Source organism: Fonsecaea multimorphosa (assembly GCF_000836435.1).
Source record: "Fonsecaea multimorphosa CBS 102226 unplaced genomic scaffold supercont1.23, whole genome shotgun sequence".
In the NCBI taxonomy this organism is placed as follows: Eukaryota; Fungi; Ascomycota; class Eurotiomycetes; order Chaetothyriales; family Herpotrichiellaceae; genus Fonsecaea; species Fonsecaea multimorphosa.
The window spans coordinates 159,645-183,053 of NW_015971657.1; the positions used below are offsets into that span (position 1 = coordinate 159,645).

Below are 23,409 nucleotides of genomic sequence, written 5' to 3' on the forward strand. Positions count from 1 at the left end.
TTACACATAATTAACACCCGACTCAGAGAAGGGCAGAGGGGAAGAGACACACCAGGACATGTTGGGCGGCCTTTGCAATGTTTGTCGGGGGGGTTGGGAGATACGTCCCACAGAGATAGATGGGAGGGAGAAAGAGTGGAAACGTTGTCGAAGAATATGGACGCCGTTTTGCCATGGCAGTTACCTTCTGTGAAAGCTCGTGCCGATCCTTCCACGGTCGAGTCGAACGAGTCGGCGAGCCTTGCCAGCTGCCTCGCCCCATGCCCTTCAACTCGAAACGAGTGACCACAACAGACCGGCAGTGTCTGCAGTTGGCGCAAGATCACGAGAAAAAGCCGTCCATCCACAATCTGCAGCACATCAGCCTGACCACTGGCGTCGACGCGTTTCCCGGGGTAAATCAAGGACGAGAATCGACGTGCCTCGCCCGCACCGCGTTGAGCCGACCTGGGCTTGGAAGATATGCAAGACGGGGCCTCCCTAGTCCATACAAACCCTGAACACGACATCGACCACATGCATGGAGCAATATCTGCTCCGGGTCCATGACGCAACGCCCCAACTTGTTTAGAGGAGAATCTGTCCTGAAATATGTATGTGCTTTCGTATTCTGAGCGCCAGGTCTTACCTCAGATTGGCATAAATCTGCAGGCGCCCAGAAGCAAAGCAGTAGCGGTGACAGCAGAAGAGACCAATCCAAACAGGGGGTGGGCTTCGATACGGGGAGAAGACAAGCAGTGAATGGGGTGGGAACAGAGCAAACGAGACCCGTGACACCGAATGGAGAACGACGGTCCGCGCCTTACCATTTGCACGACGGTGCAGAGCTCCTGTGGAGTCCCCTCCAATGGATGAGGTGATGGACTCGACCCAGGAGGAAGTGCGGATAGCATTCGTAAGTGCCAGTCAGTTGATGCGTTTCTTGAAGAGGGAAACCCAGGGTGAGTTCTGGCCCCAGGAACGTGTGATCTTGTTCAACCGCCATCCGTATATCCGCAATGATGTGTGGATAGTGTGGGAGAAGTCCTCCGGTGTGGGTGTGGATATGTGTTGTGTTGTTCGTGGCATTCCTCTCCTGAAGATCGTCTCGTCAAAATCTTCTCGTTTTCGTCCTTCTCTTCCCACAAACTAACTGCAGTGCTGCCCAAGCCCAGTCAATCGGTCTTGTCGTCCTCATCAGCCTGCACAACTGGGCTGCTTTGCGAACTCGCGCGGGCAGGATACACTACCCATCTCGTACTTCTCGTCTGATGCACAGATTGACCAGGTCAAGCACGAGGACAAACATTCACAGTCGAAGCTGTGTGACAACCCATCACGACACCTACCAGAGATTAAATCATTAATAGTATATGTCTTCTCACACAGCGCTATGTACCCTTGCACATACTCGGAGTCGATCAATCTCCGTCTAGGATCTGGCCGGAGCGTATATCCTGTTGCTGTTTGGTTCTTCTCTCGAAGGTCCAAAGATCGAAGTATCAGATATCGGTAAGGCGTCGCTAATTCTTGCTTCTCCCACCTCCAAAATTCAGTCGATATCATCGGCAGAGGTTTCGATCTTTGGTGCATCCGGCACAGTCTCCGTCGAGGTCGGTTTGAGATCCGCGTTCTCTCCCTTTCCTGGCGGCGGCGGGTAAAAGTTGATCTTGCCGTCGGGCCCGATCATGCCCGTGCGATCGTAATATGTCCTGGCCCGCACATACTTGTCCAGTTTCCAATAGTTTTCATTCAACTGCTTGGCCAAGGTATGCCTCTCTTCTTTGATCTTGTCCACATCCGGGCCCGTTCCTTTTGATATCCATTCATAGGTTTTATTCTGGTACTCGCGGACATGGGTGTCCCGCTCGGCGTGGAGAGCGTTCCGGGGCGCTTCTTCCTTCATCGCGTCGTTCTCCCCAGGTACGGGCTCTGCATACTTATATTCCCAATTCTCGTCTCCATCCAACTCCTTGATAATCTGTGATCTAGGGATAAATTTCTCGAGGTCCTCCACCCCGGACGTAAAGTGCACTTTGCCTGCGACGACGGGATCGAGCCAGCCCCGAATGATCTTCCATATGCCTTGGAAAATCCATGGTGCCTTGTGGACGAGGACGGCACCGAGCGACTCGGGATAATTGGCTTCAAAGATCTTGATCATAAACTTGACGGGGGTATAATCCATATTGGCCATGGTGAAATTGGTCATGTCGAAAACTATACACTGAAAGAGGAATGTCAGCGGTGCTTCAATCTGGGATGGGGCAACACTCACAGCGGTTTCTACTGGCGGCCTCAGAGCAAGTCTAGCCGTCTCAATCACATAAACCGTATACCGTTCAAGAGCGCGCTCAGTCTGGTCGCCACCTCTATGCAACCGTACGCGTACAAAACATAGCGGTCTGCCTTCTTTATCGGTCCCATGCAGGAAACTCTTTCCTAACCTGAGTTGCGCCAGGAAATCTTCTCCTTCTCGCTTCACGGCGGGATCACTGGATTTGGAGTCCTCCAAAGCTCCGCCTTCCCCCCGCAGGACGACATCATCATCGACATGTTGTTCCTGACTTCGCCATCGCATCGTAGAGACCAGCATGACTAATGCCTTGTCGACATCCCATTTCCGGGCTCTTAGAAACCGCAGCAATAGTGCATCCGGATGATCGGCCTTGACCATGCTCCAAAACGTGGCGCGCAGGGATTCTGGAGACTGTGTGGCTAGTATCTGCTGATATTCCTTGACCTGGCCATACTTGTCGTCGGAATCCGCATGATGGCTCGGATCTTTGGTCGGCGTGGCCGATCCATTACTTGACTCCTTATCCTTGTGTCTCTTGAATATACCCAGTCGCCTTTTGCTCTTCTCTTTGTCCTTGACATCGACTTCTGATGCAGCATCTTCGGTTAGTGGCGTATCTATTCCACTGGCGTGTTGGGGGTCGTCCACGCCGAAGACTTTCAGAGTCACGGCCCAGAACTCGCGCAATTTGGCTTCTTGCTCTGGCGTCAAGTTGCCCAGGTGGCCTGGAGGAGCAGGCATGTCGAGACGGAAAGGATCGTAGGGATCTGAAGCGGTGGGAGTAGGGGATTGGCTTCTCGCAGTGTGTTCCTCCTTGTCGTGTGCCTCCGGGGGTTGATGACGCACGAGGATCTCGAAAAGGATTGCGACTCCACAGGCGACGCCAAAGAAGAGAATATACGAAGAGACGGAAGATTCGACAGGCGCAACAAGTCGTCGAACAGATCTCGTAGCAACAATAGGGTGAGTGGGAGAGAAGTGAGGCCTGGTCTGCGGGCGAAAAATCGGATGGAATTTGTGGGAGAGTGAACGCGCCCCTCTCCGAGCTGCGGAGGGGAAGAGGCTCGAGATGAAGGGTGATGGACTCAAGGGCAGCAGGCGCTGACAACAGCTGCGTCGCATCTATGACCAGAGGCAGGAAAAGAAAATGGAAGACCGAATACGCTGATTATGAACCCCAACGATGCGAGATTGCCGCCTAGTCGCCCCTATGGATGTTGTATTGTAATGGAGCCGAAGAAGCCGTGCATTGAAGATGAACTCAGCACAAAACAATGACTGACTTGGCCCTTAGCGGTTCCTGTGTCATCGTTCGCCCACTGGCAGCGAGCAGGGATGGTCACCCATGCAAGCCACTTGCATGGCGGTGGCACTGCGAGATTATTGGGGATATTGCGATCAGTGGGAGATTCGTTAATTATGTCATGGATGACCACAAAACACCTCGCATCTCCTACCACAGCCGCAAGCTCTGATTTTCTCACTTGTGCCATCGTTGTCAACTCCCTTTGATGCACACCGTCGTCAACACCCACTACTAGGCATCCTCCGCACAGATTCCTTCTTCTTACCCACGAACCTAGAAGCCTCGAATAGTCGTGATACAATTGCAGACATTCACAGCTAAAGAACTTGTCACTCTTCTCACGCAGTTATCATGAAGGTAGCCTCGTTGACATATGGAATTCTTCACTATCTCGTCTTCACTCTTTCCATCGCAGCCTTCTACCCATGTTTTGCGCCAACAAGTCGGTGTCACCCTTTCATCCAGTAATGAAGATTTAAAGCTGGCTTCTCGCATTCACAGTCAAGAACGGTAGATTTCAGAATGTTAGTCTCATGGATCTTAAAGCTTTGAAAGTGTTTTAGAACTGCTTCCATCGCTTCGACAAGCCTAGAGCTTCTCTTCATTCTGCAGGCGCTCCTTTTCTCACCCTTTCAAGTTTTCCTTTCAGCAAAAAATGGCTACGTCCCTCCTCATTCGTTCTTGCATTGCCTTTTTCGCTCTTTTGCTTCTCAGCTCTCTCATTCAGGCTCTTGAAGATATTGTGCGCCCTCCCAACACGCCTGTTATTGGTGGCCCTCCAGGATTGACAGATAATCAAGTCGCTATCTTTTACCGCACATTTCAAGATGCCATCTATCTGGCTCGCCACACCGCTCTCTACTGGCCTTGTGATGCTGCTAACGACGAAGTGAGTAGCTGTATTGCTTGATTCGAGGGTCCCTCAACCCGATTTGCCACTGATGGCTATAGACCTTCACCCGTTATTTCGAGCCAGGAGACGCCGAGTTCGTGAAGAACATCTTCCGTGCGATAGCCAACATTGATTTCGATCTGGATCTCTCTAATCTAGAGACTGTCCAACAGCTGGCGGACGAACCTCTGACATACAGCGAAAAGTTTACCCGTTTGTCGATTTATTTTCTCGGGAACCATCCAGGATTGAAACAACCTGGGGTTCCAGCAACCACCATGGACTGCGAAGGGTCCTTCCCGTGGTTGGGCTATGTGGTTCCCACATCTGGCGGCGCTTCGGCATTGATGTCCGTCTGCAGGCTACTGTACCAGCAGGAGCCCATGCTTCAAGACGTAGAAAAGGCACCAAACTGGGCAATCGACCCATCAAAGGATCAATCGAATGGACCACAGTACTATGACGGATATGGGTGTCAAAACCTGGGAGATATTGACACTAGTTGGCAGCGCAGCACCGGGGCTATCATGTTGCATGAACTGATGCATTTCCCTGGTCTGTTCTCAGACGTCCCAGACTACGACGCGAACATTGTGACTACATACGATGAGAACACCCCGCACTTCATCTCAGACTTCTATGGAGACTGGCCGAAAAATGGATATGGGTCTTACAATGCCGCGGAAGTCAAGAGATATCTTCCCCGAGACCATGACTATCTCGAATGGAAGCCTATTTACAATGCGGACAACTACGTCTGTTATGCACTGAGCAAATACTACTCAAGAGTGTGTGGGAGAACATTCGGAGAGGCACCGAGTCAAGACGCTGCGTGGCCAGGACGGCAGCCGCCATCGAACCCCTTTGGTTAACGAAGTTGAATATGAGCCATGACGATTCGCTGGTGGCGCGACTGCGAGCTGGATTGTGGAATTTTGGGAGGTAGTATTCACCTGATTTGCTCTCCGTCCAACGCCGAACGTGTTGGGTCTGGGCGCGCATGGGCAGCCATGGTGATGTTTCCTAATGCTTCAAATATTGGTGACATCCCTTGGACGCGACGGAGGAGTTTTCGAGTCATTACCAGCTTCCACTACGAGAAAAAGTAGTTCAGCTTAGGAATTGGAGCGAAGACTAAGAGACTGGCCACGAGCACTGTATCCCTGTCTCTTCTCCGCATGGCGCAGCAAGGCTTTCATCCATGTTGGAGGCAGTCCTGGAGTGTCTGAATTCGCCATTTCATCCCAATCCCAAGTGTGGCACGAGCCTCTCTTTGACAAACTGCTCCAGCCCGTGCAGTTCCACCCCAAGATCGAGTACGTTCTGGTCCGGCAGCACCACCCCCGGGTAAGTGCCCGTCTTGTTGTACAGGGTGAACATGATGTCTCTCTGTTCGTTGCCGGTCGTGGGCAGCACGACGTATTTCGTCGGCAGGCCGGTAACTGTTTTTTCTCATACCGTCAGTTTAGCTTGCTTACGTGCTTGTTTGAGGCTGGCTCCCCAACGTTCAGGCAATAGATGGGCTAGGTTGGGCTGTGGGGGCTTACCGCGCTGGATCACCTCGCAGATCTCACGAGGGGTGTGGATGGCATCCATGGCGTAGAGATAGCGAAATCTCAGCTGCTCCTTGCGCTGGTCCCAGTGGTCAAAGACGGCCTTTGCCACCCCGGCCAGGTCCTTTTCGACCCAGACCATATGGACTAGAATAACACAAATTTTAATCAGCTGTTGGCCACGCTTTTGGCCATGCGTGACCACCAGCAAAGAAAAGCTTCCGCGAAGAGAGGAGGTGGAAAGACACTCACGGGTCGTATCCTCCTGGATGATCGGCTGACGAAACTCAAGCCCCTTCCCACCGTCCGTCTTAACCACATGACCCCTCAGCACCATGTTCTCGTAAAAGTTGCCCGTGTAGACAAACACGGCGGCGTCGAATTTGAGCTCGTCCCGAATAAAGCGGTCGACGCGGTACTTGCCCTCGTAGATCTCACAGCACACTTCACCCTTGGAAATGGCGACTGACGAGGGTAGTGTCGACCAGATGAAGCAGGACACGCCGGCGCGTTGGGCGGCCAGCGCGGCGTTACGGCCTTGGTGTTCTTCACTTGCGGGATCGTCTTTGATTGTCTATGGCATACCCGCATACCGATTATCGATCGGAGTCAGTTGATCAATCAAACACCCCCGGGTCACGGTGATAATATGTATGTATGAACACATGCTTACTACCTAGGTAGGTGGGTAGGGTAGGTAACTTACCGCATCATAAAAATTCGTCACAACAAACGCGCCCCAGCACCCCTCAAATGCAGCGTCCAGCGTCGACGCATCCGTCAGATCCCCCTTGACGACTTCGGCGCCCCGGCTGGCCAGCTGCTTCGCAGCATCAGAGTCCGGATTCCGCGTCAGGACGCGCACTCTGTACTGCGTTGGGTATTGTAGGAGGAGCTTGGCTACGGAGCCGCCTGTGGCATGGTGGAGGATGGGTTAGCGAGCGTGTTTCTCTACGGACTTTGGGTAAATGAAGGGGGATAGTGTATAGGATATCTGGGATATGTGTGTGAGTCTGGGTATACCTTGATTCCCAGTTGCGCCGGTGACGAGGATCCTCTTCGCCATCCTCTTTGTCAGGGTCTGTTTCCCTTTTTTCAGTCTTTTTTTTTTCTCTCCCACTCTTTTTCCTTGCCTGTGTATCTCCTCCCCTTTTCGTGGCGGCACTGATTTTCAAGAGAAAACACGGGTAACTGTCAATTCTCAATTTTCACTGGGAACCTTTCATAGTAGGTAGTGAATTAATATTCTCCCAATCATCAACATCTTCATTCTTACTGTTATTATCATAGCCCCATCCTCAATGACGCGCGCTGGAGTGGAACGCAATGCACCGCACAGCACGGGATGTATATCAAGAACGCGTGGGCGCTGACAAATTTGGCAAGGTGTGACGGCGCGGAGAGCGGAAAGATGCGCCCAAGACTTGGGGGAATCCTTTGGAGCCTCATTTTGTGAGGAGCTCGTCCAATGCTGGATGATGCAAACCGGCAGAAGGGCAGCAAAGCAGCGCGCCCCGACCGACCGGCCGGCCTGACCGACCGACAAATCCGCCTAAATTCAGCCGAGTGGGCAGTGGATGTGAGATTCGCGTACTGTGGAAACCATTTCGCCATACCTATGGCGAGAGAGAATCATAGGGTTTACTAAGGTGGACGTGGATACTGAGTACCTAGGTACCTAGGTATCTTTGAACTGCTAGTACGGAGTAAATTTTCCTTCTTTGTTTTCTTGGGATAATGGTTGGACTGCCAGTGGGAAGGGGGAAGGCAAGCCGCAAGGGGAAGCAAGAGGGTTACAAGGCTGCGCAAGGCTGAGGGGACCAGGGGCTCGGAGGAGACGCCGTTGTCGGCACATCTCCGTCGGCATCGTGTTACGGGTTGGCTTGCAGACCCCTCAGGATCAGGGCATCAGCAAAGCGGAATGTATGAATAATTCGCACCAGTCGCGCAACGGACTCATTTCCGTGTCCCCCCCAGCTCCATAAGCATGTCTGGAGCTCTGTGGATTACAACGAAAACCAGATCTCTTTGAACTTGGTCGTCGCCCTGACCGCCCGCCCCATCTCCAACAGAGCCGACGGGATGATCTCTTCCAACTGGACATCCATCAACCTGGCCAGTAAACAAATCAAAGTCGTGTCCAGCGCTGTTGGAACCTCCGTACCAAAGATCCACGCATCTGCCGTCAAGTTCTTTTCGTTATGTGCGCGTCTCATCCCGTCAATGTCATTGAGAAGAGCACGCGCACGTTCAATCTCCTCCTTGATGACTTCGGGGCGCACTCCCTCGACCTTCTCTGAACTGTTTCTGTGAGAACATGGTCAGCATCATCAATAAATTCTCTGCAATGGGGGCCAGTGCTTACACGGTCAACTTGTACTCCAGGGCTTTCTTGTGTCTAGCTGAAATGTCTGGCTTGTTCATCTGAGCGAGGATCTTCGCTTCCTGCATTTCTGCTCTCTGCGGATTTCTCCTCATCGAAAGCGAGAAAAAGTTGATGGCATGCAGATCGCGAAGCAGTCTGTTGATATCACCTGCATATTCCGGAGGTCTCAGGCCAGGATGTCTCTCGCATAGCCAGAAGGTAATGTCAAGACTGTCCGTAATCGGCTTTTCGAGGAGACCAGGGCACAACAGAACCGGAACCTGTTCGAAGCGTCAGTGTCGTCCTCTTCTGGAGACAACTATCGACCATGGACTTCTAGAAGGCCTCTCTTACCTGCCCTTTAGGGTTCACCTCGCATAGATATGCTTCGGATAACTGTGCGCCGGTATAAATGTCGATTTCTCGAAGCTCCACAGAGAGTGGCAAGCAATTGTCCGGCAACCCCGCATTGGCAAGAGTATACCGTACCATCGAAGAGCATATGGAACGCCGGTCGTAGTAAAGAATGCATGGCTGAGTCTCCATATTGCTCTGCTGGGGACTCGCTCCAGGCTCTATGGTGTTGTCGAATGATGAAGTGTGGAGTGATTCAGGTGGAAGTTTAAGTTGGTTCACGGTTTATAGACGACAACGCGAAGCACTAACCTTCAGACTCTACAAGCCTTGAATTGACAATGCATTCGACCTGCCTTAATCTTTCTAGCCGTCCCCCACGCTTAGTCAGCTCCGTTGCTGGCCTTGAAGTACTAGGTATATGAGCCGATCCTCGCGTGTAAATCGGTTGATGATTCTGGCAGTGGGGTGGGGATAGCAGCTTCAAGCCGATGTTAGTTTGCTGAGATGAGTCCAGTGAGGGGCATTAAGACATGGCTCGGGTGGGACGAGCGCAGAAAAGTACATTTGTCTCGAGACCTAGTCTTAGGTGGCTTCAGAAACAATGGAGATCTCTTCGAAGATCTCGCTTCCGATGAATACAGGGTGGCCTTGAATGGCCACGCATTTTGATATCCTTAGCTAAGGGTCACTATTCGTCAAAATGATAATCTTATGGTCTAAAGCTGCTAGGAGAACCGGTATCCGGGATATCGAAAAAGGGCCGCGCCGCCTCTCTGCCAGAAAGCAACATCGAAGTCCGCAGGAGATCCCCTCACTAAGAGATGGCAGCAACGCCAGATCAAGCGTAAAAGTAACGTGTGATAGGGATCGAGAGGGGAACACCTTCTTGGGGGAGCTCGAAATCTTTCGCCGATTAAACGCAGTATATACTAAACAAGAGTGAGCAAAGTCGCTAACCCCGACACGAACCTCCTCTTAGGCATTGATCTGGAGCCGTCGAGATTGCCGGTGTTGGCTCATGGGATGTGCTTGGCCATGCCCTAGCATGACCAGCGTTGATCTCCCGAGGTATAGGGACCGATTGACACGATGACGACGAAAACGAACACACCTCTGAGCTAGGCATCTTCGCGAGTGCCTTTCTCAAGTACTTCTTTCCAAGTTTCACTATATTCCGCCGGGAAAAGGTGTCCTTCGCAAGATTCAAATGATGCGTCAACCTTGCTTCAAGGATGCTTTCAAGTAGATCAGCGAATGATCAACACCTAAGCAGAACTGGACCCAAGACAGCATGGGACAAAGCGCTCGCCTACTACCTTTCGAGGCTCCTAGTAGGATGTGCCGGACTCCACCTTCAAGCGTCAAGAAGACTAATGTCAAGCGCACCAATGGCAATCGAAGACAAATCAGCGTTGTCTGAGCGTCTGCTATGCTTGCTTCGCACTGGCATCATCCAAAGTCGCTGGAAAAGCCGCAAACTAGAGGTATGGCGGTCGGCGTCGAAGCTCGTTTGCCGGTAATGGTCCAAGATGATATGTTTGCCGACGAAGAAGCACCGTTGGGGCCCTGTGCGCTTGATAACATGTTCAGGCAGCAGTGGAGACAACCTGTTCCAGGAAGTTCTTTGAGAATCGAGTGACCTGCTCGTAGACTTCTTCGAATCCTCTGTCGGCGCCATAATAAGGATCAATGACCTCCTCGCCTTTCTTTCTTCCTCCAAAATCGCCAAACATCATGAGCTTAGCCTTTGTTTTGTGTCCCTTGCTCTCAAGTCTTCGCTGCATTCGGTGCAAATCGTTGAAGTTATAGGCATCCATTGCGAAAATGTAATCGAACTCGTCGAAGTCCTTCGAGCGCACCTGACGGGCACCATGGTCATAATCTGTGATGCCATGTCTCCGAAGGGTATCCAGTGTTCTGTCATCAGGTGGATTAAGAGTGTGATAGGCGCCAGTACCAGCTGAGTCGATGTCGCCAATGCGAGGATGGGATTTCGCCAGAGACCGAAAGACGCCTTCGGCCATTGGCGACCGACCTATAGATGGCTAATCAGCTGACATACACAGAGCAATAGTGAGGCAGAACTGTACATATGTTCCCAAGGCAGACAAAGAGGACTGAGATTCTGGTCGAGGAATCCGTCATTGTGGGGTATCTGGAATGGCGCAGTCGACACTTCCGTGGAAGATTGCGTGGAAGCCGCTCACCGACAGCCAGCCGCAGTGAGAACAATGACGCCAAGAGAATATTGAACGCAACAGTCGTAGAGCAGTTTTAGAGACACTCGTGGTAGACGACTGGGGTTTGCATAGAACCTGAACGCAAGTATTGATGTGGACTTCGTTGAAACGAACGTGTGGGCTGGAGGGAAAGACTCGGAGGCGTTGGGCCTGATTGGAAGGTGGGGGAAGCCATGGAGATGCAAGGCTGTGCAGTTGAAGAACGCAGCCTTGCCATGTGAAGCCTCGTCAGCCTAATGCGCCTCTCGATGGACTTGCAGGGTCACTCTGGGGAAGCATGAAACAATTCTCTGCACAGCCACAAGGCGCTAGAATCTGCAGTTCGCCTTGAGGGAGATTGCGCACCATGCATTATTAATTTATTAGGCATCAGGGAAAGCGTTCACCAAGCCGACTATGCAGAAGAACAAGCCCACGTTGATGATCACTCGATACGAGAGTCCAACAAGGAAGGCGATTCAAGGCAAAACAGACTGCCAATCGATGGTAGATCCCAAATCTGGTCGTGAATAAATAGAAACAAGGGGCGCGAGGGGCTCCCGAGGCCCAAGGGGCTTGATGATGATGACAGGCGGAAACTGCAGTAACCAAGAAACGTGGGCGCATCCATCTTTCTGCAGGGCAGTGGCGCGTTTCTGCGGCGATGACTTCTAGGTGTGGCTTTAACTGGCTGGAGGTCGTCCGGGGCTTTTGGCGCCCGTTCGTTAAGTGACAGGGAGCCAATGCCAATCAGCGGGCTGGCGGGTCTGATGCCCGTGGTGCCCAGAACAGAAAGAGCTGAGGCGCGGCAGCATAGTCGAAGCCTGGACTTATTGCGCTCAGCTGAGAGGCATAGCTGAGAACAAACAGGAGGACACTCTTTTCATCTCACATGTACCAGGATACCATCGCCCTGACAGACTATCTCTCTCTTCATTCTTTCATCCTGTGCGACCTCCCCAAGGTGCACTGCACACCCTTGAAGGCGTCCGGCGTCGACTTCTTATATCTCCTACGACTGCGCCCCAGAGTCAGATCCAGTAATAGAAGAGTAAACAATACTCCATTTATACCCAGTACTCCACCAAGATCAGATCGCATGCCAGGATCCTTCTTGCGTACGCTGTCCGACCATTCACTGTCCTAAATCCTGACACAAGGATCGTCTTCGCTTCATCCTCACATTCCTGTGCCCGAACACAGACCACTTTCTCTCTGCGCCGCTCTCCCTGTTCTGGCCCATCATGGCCTACAATCGCATCGGTGAGACACTGAGACCTCTCTCTACTTGGTCTCGAAGGGTATGCTGACTCCAGTCCTCAGGCGATCCCCAGCGCGACGGTCCTTATTCTCCTGCTATCAACCCTCACTACGATTCTCGGTCCCCCTCTCCTGGCCGACCGCTGCAGCCCTACGCTCACCCAGACGAAGCCCACTCGAGACAACAGCTACATCTTCAGATGCCCACCGCTTCCAATGATCGCCTAGCCATGCAACCCACTTACTCGGTAGAGAATATCCCGCATTCTCATGGGCATAACCAGCAGTATGAACAACAGCTGCCTGGTGGACCTGGGGGAGACATCGGCTATGGGAGAAATGACTACATTGTTTCACCGGAGGAACATCATGACGCTTATTATACACAATCATATTCACCTCATCCCCAGGGCGATTATGCCCTAGATCCTTATCCCACACCGGATCAGGCATATCGGATGGACAACGACAACATTCCCATCCTCCAGTCTGATACTGCATACGGCCCAGATCCGCATGCTCAGGAAGAAATTGGTTACGACGGTTACCATGACGAGCAGCGTCCTACGCCGTCTCCGGCACCCATACGGAGGTGGAAGACCGTAAAAGAGGTCCAGCTGTTCAATGGCAATTTAGTGCTTGATTGCCCGGTTCCACCTAAACTATTGGCTAATGTGCCTCATGCGAAGCCGCCGGAGAGAGACGAGTTTACGCATATGAGATACTCAGCCGCCACATGCGACCCCTCGGAGTTCTACAATGAGCGGTTCACGCTGAGACAGCGGCTGTTCGCAAAGCCACGAGAGACGGAACTGTTCATCGTCGTCACCATGTACAACGAGGACGAATTCCTGTTCGCGCGAACCATGATCGGTGTCTTCAAGAACATTGAATTCATGTGCAATCGCAACAGCAGCAAAACCTGGGGAAAGGAGGCCTGGAAGAAGATTGTCGTCTGCATTGTTAGCGACGGCCGTGCCAAAATCAACCCCAGAACGAGGGCAGTCCTTGCTGGTCTAGGTGTCTATCAAGACGGCATTGCCAAACAACAAGTCAATGGCAAAGACGTCACCGCTCATATCTACGAATACACTACTCAGGTTGGTCTAGAACTAAAAGGCAAGGAGGTGTCTTTGAAGCCGCGATCCGCAACTCCCGTTCAACTGTTATTTTGCCTCAAGGAGAAGAACCAGAAGAAGATCAACTCACATCGATGGTTCTTTCAAGCCTTCGGTCGGGTACTGGAGCCCAACATTTGCGTCCTCATTGACGCAGGGACCAAACCTGGCAAAGACTCCATCTACCAGTTGTGGAAAGCTTTCGACCTGGAACCCATGTGTGGTGGCGCTTGCGGTGAAATCAAGGTCATGTTGAACAAGGGCAGAAACCTCTACAACCCTTTGGTCGCCACGCAGAATTTCGAATACAAAATGTCGAACATCTTGGACAAACCATTGGAGTCTGCATTCGGCTTCATTTCGGTGCTCCCTGGCGCCTTTTCGGCTTATCGTTTTGTAGCCTTGCAGAACGACAAGAATGGCGAGGGGCCTCTCGAGAAGTACTTTAAGGGCGAAACTATGCACGCAGACGCTGGAGTGTTCACTGCGAACATGTATCTTGCCGAAGATCGAATCCTGTGTTTCGAGCTCGTCAGCAAGCGCAACTGCCAATGGATTCTTCAATACGTCAAGTCGGCCACAGGCGAGACCGATGTCCCTGATGGGATCGCCGAGTTTATTCTTCAGCGCAGACGTTGGTTGAACGGGTCCTTCTTTGCGGCAGTCTATGCCGTGGCACATGTCTACCAGCTCTGGCGCAGCAACCACAGCGCCATACGCAAATTCATGTTCCTGATCGAATTCACGTACCAGACCATCAACATGCTTTTCGCCTGGTTTGCAATTGGCAACTTCTTCCTGGTTTTCCGACTCTTGACGGCCTCCCTTGGCTCACCAGGTCCACTGGGCAAAACTGGCACTGTTTTGGGAGTTATCTTTGAGTTCATCTACCTGGGCACACTGCTTTATTGCTTCATCTTGTCCATGGGTAACAGGCCTCAAGGTTCCAAGAAGTCTTACCTGGCAATGGTTATCTTTTGGTCGATACTCATGATTTGGTTGACCTTTGCATCTATATTTTTGACCGTGAAGTCGATTCAGACCGAGGTTAACCAAAAGGACTTCAGCTTCTCGACCATTTTCAACAATAGCACCTTCTTCGGCCTGATTGTGTCGCTTGCCAGCACGTACGTCCTCTGGTTCGTGGCAAGCTTTTTATTCTTCGACCCTTGGCACATGTTCACATGCTTCCTCCAATATATTGTCCTCACTCCCACTTACATCAACGTTCTCAACATCTACGCATTCTGCAACACCCATGACATCACGTGGGGCACCAAAGGAGACGACAAGGCCGAAAAACTTCCAAGTGCAAATGTCAAGCCTGGCGGGATGGTTGATGTGATGATTCCTCAAGATGACGGTGACTTGAATGCCCAATACGATGCAGAACTGAAGCGATTTGCGACCAAGGCCGAGAAGGAGGTCAAGAAGCAGAGTCCAGCAGATAAACAAGAGGACTACTATAAGTCTTTCCGAAGCAATGTGGTCACTGCTTGGATGATCACGAACTTCATTCTGGTGGCTGCCGTCCTGAACATCTCCGGCTTCGAGAGAATCGATACGGAAGACACTGAACAGCAGAACTCGACTATTTATTTGGCAGTCATTCTGTGGTCGGTGGCGGGTTTGTCGCTCTTCAGGTTCACTGGCGCGTGCTGGTTCTTGATTGTGCGATTGGTAAGTTGATCGAAATCATTCGTGCGTTCTCTGGCTAACTTCACGCAGTTCCGCGGTGTATGATTTCACGAAAAGCTCCCAGACACGATGAGACACTAGCGCCATTTTGGATGACGACTTGAATCAAGTGCACGACTGTTGGGCGTTTCAAAAGGTACTCTGTATATATACATTGGGCAACGATGATACTTCATAATGGCGAGATACCCCAAAGAAATCGGATGAGCGTTTTGAACACTAGGAGTCCCTGATGACTTGGTCAATGACTCGGACAAGAAAACCTTGAATAGATAGTGGTCATTCCTGCGTCCATGACAGGGATGGGTTGTTTATTGCTTGCTCACCCTCTTTACCGCTTTCTATGTTCTCTCTTTGGTCTATAGTTGTCTATATTCCAGGCGATCTCAGCCCAAAGTTGAATCCCTACATCGTGCCCAGATCAAGTCTTTGACCAGACACAGAGCCCAATGCCACCACATACCAAGATCATCCCAAGCCAAGTGTCTCTCGATATGAGTTTGCCCTCAGCGTACCATTCGCCCAATACCGTGAAGAGAAATGCCAGAGAATTGGTGATGGGTACCGTGAGAGACAGTTCTGTGCTCACCAGTCAGTTGAGAGAACGTTAGATAACGCCTCGCCCTCAGTGAAACAAATATGACAGACAAGATCGACATGCTTGGCTCGAGGGTAGTAACTGATGGCGATGTTACTCGGGCGCTGTGTACATACCGGCTTGCCCAACTAACAGAAAGAACCAGACACTGCCCGTCAGATTTAGAAGCAACGGAAGAGCATATGTAGGAGTTTTCAATAGTCCCACAACGGTGAAAAAGGCTTTCGCAATCTGTCGCGAGATCCAAGATCGGTTTGGGTCGGTGATAGATGGATGGGATGGAGCTGCGTAGTTGACGGCGGCCTTGCGGATGAACGGTGTCGTGAAGCCCCAGCAGATGCCGACAAGCAGGAAAGAGAGAATATAGTTGAACGGAGAAGGCGTCGGAGATGCCGAGTCGGTGGCAGGGGAAGACATTGATCCAGAGGTATGTCGGGATGGATGGTAGAGAGATCGTGATGTTCAAGGGGGAAAGCTTCAGCATCACGGTCGCGACATTACCTCGTAGTTGGGATTCCAATAGCAGGCGAGCAGGTTGCCAATCTGTGATCTACCGTAGATCCTACGGTGGAGAATATCTATTCCTGGAAAGCGCAGCCGGTGCTTCCATTGAGCATCCTGGCGTCCCTTCGGGCCTCACCACCATCATCAGGCATCCAGTGCTGACCGACACGATTGTCCCGTATCGCTGCAAGGGACCCCTGTGACTCGCAGATGCGGCTGTCGATCTACGCATGCATACTATTCCAATGCCTCAATGTCCAGCCTTAAAGATCCGGCCTTCCCCCCCAACCGGGCCCCGTAAGACCAACTCACTGTCACGCTAGAGCTACGAAGCCCGGACTCATAGTAATGATCGTGGACAAGATTGCAAACAATGGCAAACTTGCTTGAATGCACCGTCACGCAGAAGCGGTCAAGGCGCCATGCTCCCAAAGTTCGCACAGGATGTGTCACTTGCAAAGTCAGAAAGATCCGCTGTGATGAAAAGAAGCCAAGCTGCGAGAGGTGTACCTCGACGGGCCGCCGATGTGATGGGTACGTCGTCTTGAAGCCTCTTCTCTTCGAAATACCTCAAGACAAGGACGAACGATGGGGTTTCTACTACTTTCGGGATAGGACTTCGAAGCAACTCCTCAGTCTTTCCCGTCACGATTTCTGGAACCGCCTGGTCATACAAGCCGGCTATTCTCGTGGTATTGTTCGGCACGCGCTGGTCGCAATTGCCTCTTATCACGAGAGTGTCGACAATCCTGACCATTTTCGGCAGCTGGATCGCCAGCGCTTCGCAATTTGGCAATACAACAAGGCCATCAAGAGCCTACTCGATGCTGGAATTCATGGTGATATTGAGGACGTCTTGTTGGCGTCGATTTTGTTCACCTTTTTTGAAAACGTTCGAGGGATGTTGTCAAATGCTCTGGTCCACCTCCACGCAGGATTACGGGTTCTTACCGAATGGCGATCTTTGCACGGATCTTGGGACAAGGTCAAGCCCTCCACTCGGTTTGTTGAAGAGCATCTTGCGCCCATTTTAGGTCATCTCCAGGACTTGGCTGCCACCCTGATGCCGATACGACCAGACCGGCTGAAGATAACCTCAACTGATCCGCCAGAATGTTTTCAATCTCTCCAAGAGAGCCACTTCTACTTCAACAAGATAGTTCATGGTCTTTGCAGCAGCCTCCAACACGTCCACGAACGAGACACATGGCCTTATGGTGATCAAAGCATCATTCACGACGGGCGGGTAGTGCTGTGGGCATGGTATAATTCATTCACCAAGTTTCTTGGCGAGGTGAGACATAACGTCCACCTTTGCTCCACTCATTCGTCTCCTTGCCACTTCGAAGTTGGAGCCTGCTATCTTCAAATGCAATTCTGGGCGGCCATAATCCGGCTGGAGTCAACGATATATCGATCTGAAATGGTGTTCGACAGCCATTTATCTGAATTCCAAGCTCTACTTGACATGACTACACGGCTCGCGGACATGCTCGATATGGAAGAGGCTGCTGGTGCTGATGCTTGCCTGGGCTTCCCGGTAGAATACCTTGCCGTGGCAGCCTTCATCGCTTTGCGTTGTCGAGAGTCCGTCATCCGCAGGGGCGCAATTGGTTTGATGCGATCTCATCCCAGGTTAGAAGGCATTTGGCAAAACACAGTGGCAGCCGACCTTGCAGAATTCATCGTGACCCTCGAAGAAACAGATAGCGCTACCAACGATTTCCCCAGCTGTCATGATATACCTGAACACAGTCGACTTCAGCTCCTCGCATGCAATTTTCTCTTGTACGATAAGAGAAGCGAACGCTTCCGAATGTAAGCCCACACTCACGTCGCGGCTTTCATGCCTGACTGACGATGGCAGGGTTTACGGCGTCTCCTCCCCAGATGTGATCAAGATCAGGGTTATTCGCTCTGGGATAAGGCCGGTAGACCAAGACTTTGAAACTTTCTGGATCGGCCTTCGCCCAGAACAGAGTATGGTCATGCGCGAAGACTCTCTTCCTAGCGATGTGTCAGGTCTCTTCCCGCAAATCGTCGAAACCGAATCGAACCTGTGGCGACAAATCGACAACGGGAAGTTGGCCGAATACCTCGAAAGATCTGCCGCTTCCCATATTTGTGGGAATATCAAAGGTATTCAGGGAGGACATCAGTAAATGAAGGACGTGTTTCGAAACAGGCCAGAATGTCCGCCTACTGAATACATTTGGGTCTAGAAGTTGAACTCCCCAAGTATTCATCTTGGTCACATTTGTCCAAGATCCCAGCTTTCACAGACCAGGTACCTTGGCGCCTTGACATTGATTCTAGACCGCGACAGCGAGACAGGCGCTTTAAGTCGACCACCAGACGACACCATTGACATCACGACAAGTCAGCAGTGAATCCTCTCAAGAGGCACAGCCATGCATTTAGTTCAGCCTCGGCCCTACCGTCACAAGCTGTGTGGACCTTGGGTGGACCTCACGTGATGAAATTCTCCACCATACAAACCCACGAGGCTGGGGCACGGCTGGACAGCGTTACGCATTAGCCTGCAACTTCATAACAACAACAGGTCTGTTCTGACGTGGCGTTGGGTTTGTATTTGCTGCTGATGACTTGGACTTGTCATTCTCTGTCTCGGTCTAATGACTGCAATAGCACTGATTGAACACGGGGTGGCGGTCCCGACGTGATCCAGGCTCCTAATCTCCCAGCCTCGTCAGCCCCTGGTCGACTCCATGTGGCTGGGAGTTCAAATCTCCAAAATTGTCTCAGTAGACTCGACCTACCGAGTACAACGATCACCAAGCAACTGTTCCCTGGGTCTGACTTCCTACTCACGACTGCTCGAGCCCTTTTCTCTTCCCACACTAAAGCCCATACCACTAAGTCCTTCATCTCATTGACACAAAACTCCATACCTCACTCATCTCGCCTTCTCTCACATCACAATCCATAATGCCCACAATCCTCACTCCGCAAGGATGGGTCAAAGTTGCACCCCCTCCTCCTCGCAAACGAGCAGTAAACCACGACCCTGCTGCCGCTCTTCGAGGACCATTGGCGTACTTGGCTTGCCAGAGGAGCCCACCTAAGATCAACGTTGGTGGCGGCGGGAACGTCAAAGGCAGGGCTGATTATCCCTATGACCTGAGTGCGAGCCCGGAGAAGTTGAGACGGCAAGGCGAGGCAAATGCCCACGCAAAGGCGGAGAGGAGCTTTTCGGCTCCCATCATGCACGGCGGTCTTCACCCAAGCGACCACGACGACGACATGCACGAATTCCTTGGACCAGAGATGCGATCCCCTCCGCCACCGTCACCAAAATCAAAGGCCAAATCCAGGTCGAGTCCGAAATCGAGAACATCATCACGACAACATCACGACAACGACGACCGCCACTCCCATGTCAGCGCCAGCTCCAGTTCCAGTTCTAGCTCCAGGTCAAGCGCCGCGAGCTCGAGATCCAGCGCGTCTAGCGTGTCCAGTGCGCCTTCGACCAAGTCATACCACAGACCAGCTCCACCTGCAGGTGTCCAAGCCAGACGTCCTCCTTCCATGCCCAGCGCTGAACCGAGAGCCCCCTATTATTCGATGCCTAGGTACGATCACTACGGGACGATGCCTCCTCCGATGCACCCAGCGTCCATGTCTCAGCCCATGTCGCGAGGTAATGCGAGAAGCTTGTCGTACAGTTGGTACAATGCAACCACGCCACTGAGCCTGTGAGGGACTTTTCTAGGGGTGAGATGGACCTTGGCAAATGTCCCTGGATTTTCGACCTGTTTCTGATTTTTCTGAGTTGGAGATTTACAAGCGGGCGCTTGGGCGAAAAGGTTCACGGCTTTTTCCACATTGGTTCTGCCTTACTTCTGTGGACGGGTATACAAGTGACTTTCATAGGGTATAGCTGATCCCTTTGGCAATTTTTGGAAATGCTCACCGCAAGAAGCTTTCTGGCCATGATATTGTATCCACTATTGTCATTCATCGACTTGATATATGTAGTTTCCAAATCGGCATGCTTTCTCTTTTCAACACCTCCTTTCCCTTTCGTTCCGCTGGCCTGGGTAAATATAAACAGAACAAAAAACCATTATCAAATCAGCCCTCCCCCATATGTGTATACCGTCATTGCGCTCGTTAATGTCAAAAGTGTTCCCACCATCCCCATCTCTTCATCGCGTAGTCATGTAGGATCGTATACACTCGTTACCCCTTCTGCTCCAATCGAGATACGGCCGTCGTTTTGCCTCAATCGTCATCCTCCACGACTACAATCTTCTCGGCTCTCCTCGTCTCCCTCACCGTCCTGACCTGCCTGACAGGCGGAGGTCTGATAAAGATCTTTTGAGTTTTGGTGACCATGACCCTGGTCCCGGGGTAATTCCCACCGCCGACGAAAGTGAGATTCGCGTCGCGTCTGTTGGGGTAAGGGTCAATGACGACCACGGGTGGCTTACGCCGCCGGGGGGAGTGGCTGGAGGACGAGGACGAGGAGCCGGCGTAGTATGGTCGGGTGCGATAACTGCGGAAGCAGCAGATGCACAGGAGGATAAGTAACAAAACGCCGAAGAAGACGCCGAGAACGATGCCGCCCACGACGCCTGGGGCGAGACCGTGATGGTGGTGGTCATCGACGACAATGACGCCGGCGGGCGTGGTGGTGACAATCGGGTACGGATTCGTCGTGGTGGGCGTGACGATGATGGGCGTCGGACACCATGACGAGGTGGAAGTGGTTGAGGATTCCCATTCACAGTCGCAGTCCGTCGTCGTGGTGTAGCTCGTGATCCAGCCGGTCTGCGTCGTGTAGCCCGTCGTGGTCCATCCCTCTTCTGGCGTCGACGTGGTGGTCCATTCCTGCTCGCTGGTGGTGCTCGTGTAACTTAGCCACTGGTCCTGTGTGGTTGTTGTCGATTCCACGACGGCTGGCCACACTGATTCCCCGCCTGGCGACCGCAGCTCGATCAGCGGCATGGAGATGGAGAAGGTAGAGCGGGAGCAACGGGATGATGCTGATGTTCACGCAGTTGAAATCGCATCTGCGCAGGGTGACAGCATTGAGAGCGAAGCTGAACAAGGTCTGAGAAAGGAAAAGCGAAAACAGCCAAACCTGCAGTTCCAACGCGGGTAGGGTTTGAGTGAGTTGGTATTATTCAGTTGGCTGGATCGAGCGCGCCCAGAGCTGAACGAACGGCCCTCGGTTCTGAGACACGCACGCATCATGCATGTGTGCCATGGTTGGCATCAGAAATGGTGTTCTTCGCCTACTGCATGACGATTGCGGCGGGCTTGTTCAACCAGCCTCCTCTTGTTCTGTTTTGGATCAAATGCAGGCGGCTGGAAGCTTTTTGGGGACGAGGGGCAGGATGGTTATCCTTGTAGGCGGGGCTAGTGGGCTTGAAGATGGGCGCGGGCAACGAATCGGCTGGTGGGGAGCAGGGGGTCCAGTAAAGCTTCTGGAGGTGCGGGGCCACTGGAGGCTACCTGCGATAGGCGGTCACGGATTGGGAGTTCCAGGGTTTGGTGGCATGGTGGCATGGTGGGGTGGGTAGGAGCGTGCCAGTGGGCGGTGGATGGCGGGGCTCGGGGCTTCCCTTGGTACCTGAACTCTTCGCCCGCCATTGCTAAAGCTGACCCAGAAGCTATTTCAGAGTGCCTACCAGTCTACCTGGGCACCTACCTAGGTACCAAAGTAGGTATACTCTGGTACTCCTTACAGGTTCGTAGTGATACCTTCAAGGTTGGCATCTCCTCAGCCTGAGCCACGTTCTATTCAACTTCTCCCACCAAAACAACATGCCCACCTCCCACTATCATTGATGTTGTACAGTAAGGCTGGCAAATGATAAAACACCACAGAGAGAGGACCATCCCTCATCGAGTTGGCTTGGTTGCACACGTCACTTCATGTCGTGTCGCTTAAGAGTTTCAAAATCATTCGTTCTTTGATGCAGTTTGCCGTGCCCGAAATGAAAGACCCTCTACCTACGGTATCTTACCATGCTGCCTGCATGCCCAAGATGTTATGTATATCGTGGTTTGACCCGGTGAGTCTTCTGTGGACATTCCTCCTCCATCTTTGGTCCAGCAGCAGTGTCTGGATCTACAGGTCGCGCCATAGCCATGGATATTCCCTATCATAGGTAACTTCTCAATGTCTGCTCCCTGTCGGAAATGATTGTGCTCATATTGTATAGCTTTGCCGGCTCGGCGCCTTTCGAATTCCTCGTTGGCAAACTAGCCACGCCCTTGTACATGCACGCCGGACTTGCTTCGAGGCTATCTCGCACCATGGCCGCTCTAGTAGATGGTGGTATGATTGAAGCAAAGAGACGACGTGCAGTGATCGACGACACAGATGAGGACACCTTTATTCGAGTCATTGAGTTCGCATACACGGGTGACTATGCTGTTGCCGAGCCAGATTTTGTTCCCCCTCAACCGAACGATGTCGAGAACCCGTCCAATCACTTGAGCCATGAGCCATCATCTCCACCACCCGCAGAGCCATATCCTGTCGACGAACCCGCCCCCGCAGAGCCAGTTGAAGATGATGGCTGGGGTCCGTTTAGTGGGAATGCCTTGTCCTATCCAAAGAAAGGCAGGAAGCTTGAGGATGCCTGGGGTGAGAGCAGGGGTTTTAAGGCGGAACAGTCGTGGGATGCTTTTAAGATTAAAGCACACACAGTGCCGAAGGTATCATGGGAGCCGGAAGTCAATGAGGATCCTCGCCAGGATTACACGCCTGTCTTTCTATGTCACGCCAGACTCTACGTCTTCTCCGACAAGTACTTCATTGAGCCGCTCGAGGAACTCGTCCTTCAGAAGCTTCGTCTCACGCTATCGAGCTTCAAGCTGCATCCACAACGAGTCGGCGACGTTGTCGAATTGTTGAACTACACCTACGAGAACACGCCGGCCTATGATGGGAAGATTGACAAATTGCGCAACCTAGTCTCTGACTACCTGGTCTGCCACATTGAAAAGATTGTGCACAACGCAGAGTTTATCAACTTGCTCGGGAATAGCGACTTGGTGAAAGACTTTCTTCCTAAGCTTGTGGAACGACGGTTAGATTGAGATAGTTGTTGAGGGTGCAAGGAGTTGGGATTCCAGGCGTAAAAGGGTTACTCTACACTTGCATTCTACATTAGCGCGGGTCACATGGTGGACACCAATAGTAACCTGAAGGAGCATGGGCGATAGACATGCATACCCCGCGCTGTTCTCCGCTTGTGGAAGTGAAATATTGTATTGACTGCAG

The 23,409-nt window shown here is 52.0% G+C and overlaps 11 protein-coding genes across 11 annotated transcripts; 5 read left to right on the forward strand and 6 right to left on the reverse strand.

Annotated features, from left to right (window-relative positions):
- Positions 1-1,531: 1,531 nt before the first annotated feature.
- Z520_09268 (uncharacterized protein) lies at positions 1,532-3,019 on the reverse strand (the record flags this gene model as incomplete). Its single annotated transcript, XM_016779762.1, has 2 exons — positions 1,532-2,206; positions 2,258-3,019. The coding sequence occupies 2 exons, from the start codon at positions 3,017-3,019 to the stop codon at positions 1,532-1,534; spliced, it is 1,437 nt and encodes a 478-aa protein (XP_016629081.1).
- Positions 3,020-4,239: 1,220 nt separating this feature from the next.
- Z520_09269 (uncharacterized protein) lies at positions 4,240-5,348 on the forward strand (the record flags this gene model as incomplete). Its single annotated transcript, XM_016779763.1, has 2 exons — positions 4,240-4,473; positions 4,536-5,348. The coding sequence occupies 2 exons, from the start codon at positions 4,240-4,242 to the stop codon at positions 5,346-5,348; spliced, it is 1,047 nt and encodes a 348-aa protein (XP_016629082.1).
- A 367-nt stretch (positions 5,349-5,715) lies between these two features.
- On the reverse strand, positions 5,716-7,095 carry Z520_09270 (uncharacterized protein; the record flags this gene model as incomplete). Its single annotated transcript, XM_016779764.1, has 5 exons — positions 5,716-5,918; positions 6,024-6,176; positions 6,282-6,603; positions 6,736-6,941; positions 7,053-7,095. The coding sequence occupies 5 exons, from the start codon at positions 7,093-7,095 to the stop codon at positions 5,716-5,718; spliced, it is 927 nt and encodes a 308-aa protein (XP_016629083.1).
- A 940-nt stretch (positions 7,096-8,035) lies between these two features.
- On the reverse strand, positions 8,036-8,940 carry Z520_09271 (uncharacterized protein; the record flags this gene model as incomplete). The annotated part of the gene is made up of 3 exons (XM_016779765.1): positions 8,036-8,336; positions 8,395-8,675; positions 8,749-8,940. The coding sequence occupies 3 exons, from the start codon at positions 8,938-8,940 to the stop codon at positions 8,036-8,038; spliced, it is 774 nt and encodes a 257-aa protein (XP_016629084.1).
- A 1,397-nt stretch (positions 8,941-10,337) lies between these two features.
- Z520_09272 (uncharacterized protein) lies at positions 10,338-10,896 on the reverse strand (the record flags this gene model as incomplete). Its single annotated transcript, XM_016779766.1, has 2 exons — positions 10,338-10,786; positions 10,842-10,896. 2 exons carry the CDS (start codon positions 10,894-10,896, stop codon positions 10,338-10,340), a joined length of 504 nt encoding a protein of 167 aa, XP_016629085.1.
- Positions 10,897-12,214: 1,318 nt separating this feature from the next.
- On the forward strand, positions 12,215-15,091 carry Z520_09273 (chitin synthase 2; the record flags this gene model as incomplete). The annotated part of the gene is made up of 3 exons (XM_016779767.1): positions 12,215-12,233; positions 12,294-15,028; positions 15,077-15,091. The coding sequence occupies 3 exons, from the start codon at positions 12,215-12,217 to the stop codon at positions 15,089-15,091; spliced, it is 2,769 nt and encodes a 922-aa protein (XP_016629086.1).
- Positions 15,092-15,415: 324 nt separating this feature from the next.
- Z520_09274 (uncharacterized protein) lies at positions 15,416-16,061 on the reverse strand (the record flags this gene model as incomplete). Its single annotated transcript, XM_016779768.1, has 3 exons — positions 15,416-15,451; positions 15,510-15,625; positions 15,761-16,061. 3 exons carry the CDS (start codon positions 16,059-16,061, stop codon positions 15,416-15,418), a joined length of 453 nt encoding a protein of 150 aa, XP_016629087.1.
- Positions 16,062-16,521: 460 nt separating this feature from the next.
- On the forward strand, positions 16,522-18,310 carry Z520_09275 (uncharacterized protein; the record flags this gene model as incomplete). The annotated part of the gene is made up of 2 exons (XM_016779769.1): positions 16,522-17,966; positions 18,016-18,310. 2 exons carry the CDS (start codon positions 16,522-16,524, stop codon positions 18,308-18,310), a joined length of 1,740 nt encoding a protein of 579 aa, XP_016629088.1.
- A 787-nt stretch (positions 18,311-19,097) lies between these two features.
- Positions 19,098-19,868, forward strand: Z520_09276 (uncharacterized protein; the record flags this gene model as incomplete). Its single annotated transcript, XM_016779770.1, has 1 exon — positions 19,098-19,868. One exon carries the CDS (start codon positions 19,098-19,100, stop codon positions 19,866-19,868), a length of 771 nt encoding a protein of 256 aa, XP_016629089.1.
- A 525-nt stretch (positions 19,869-20,393) lies between these two features.
- On the reverse strand, positions 20,394-21,119 carry Z520_09277 (uncharacterized protein; the record flags this gene model as incomplete). The annotated part of the gene is made up of 1 exon (XM_016779771.1): positions 20,394-21,119. The coding sequence occupies one exon, from the start codon at positions 21,117-21,119 to the stop codon at positions 20,394-20,396; it is 726 nt and encodes a 241-aa protein (XP_016629090.1).
- Positions 21,120-22,268: 1,149 nt separating this feature from the next.
- On the forward strand, positions 22,269-23,225 carry Z520_09278 (uncharacterized protein; the record flags this gene model as incomplete). Its single annotated transcript, XM_016779772.1, has 2 exons — positions 22,269-22,288; positions 22,343-23,225. 2 exons carry the CDS (start codon positions 22,269-22,271, stop codon positions 23,223-23,225), a joined length of 903 nt encoding a protein of 300 aa, XP_016629091.1.
- Positions 23,226-23,409: the final 184 nt, after the last annotated feature.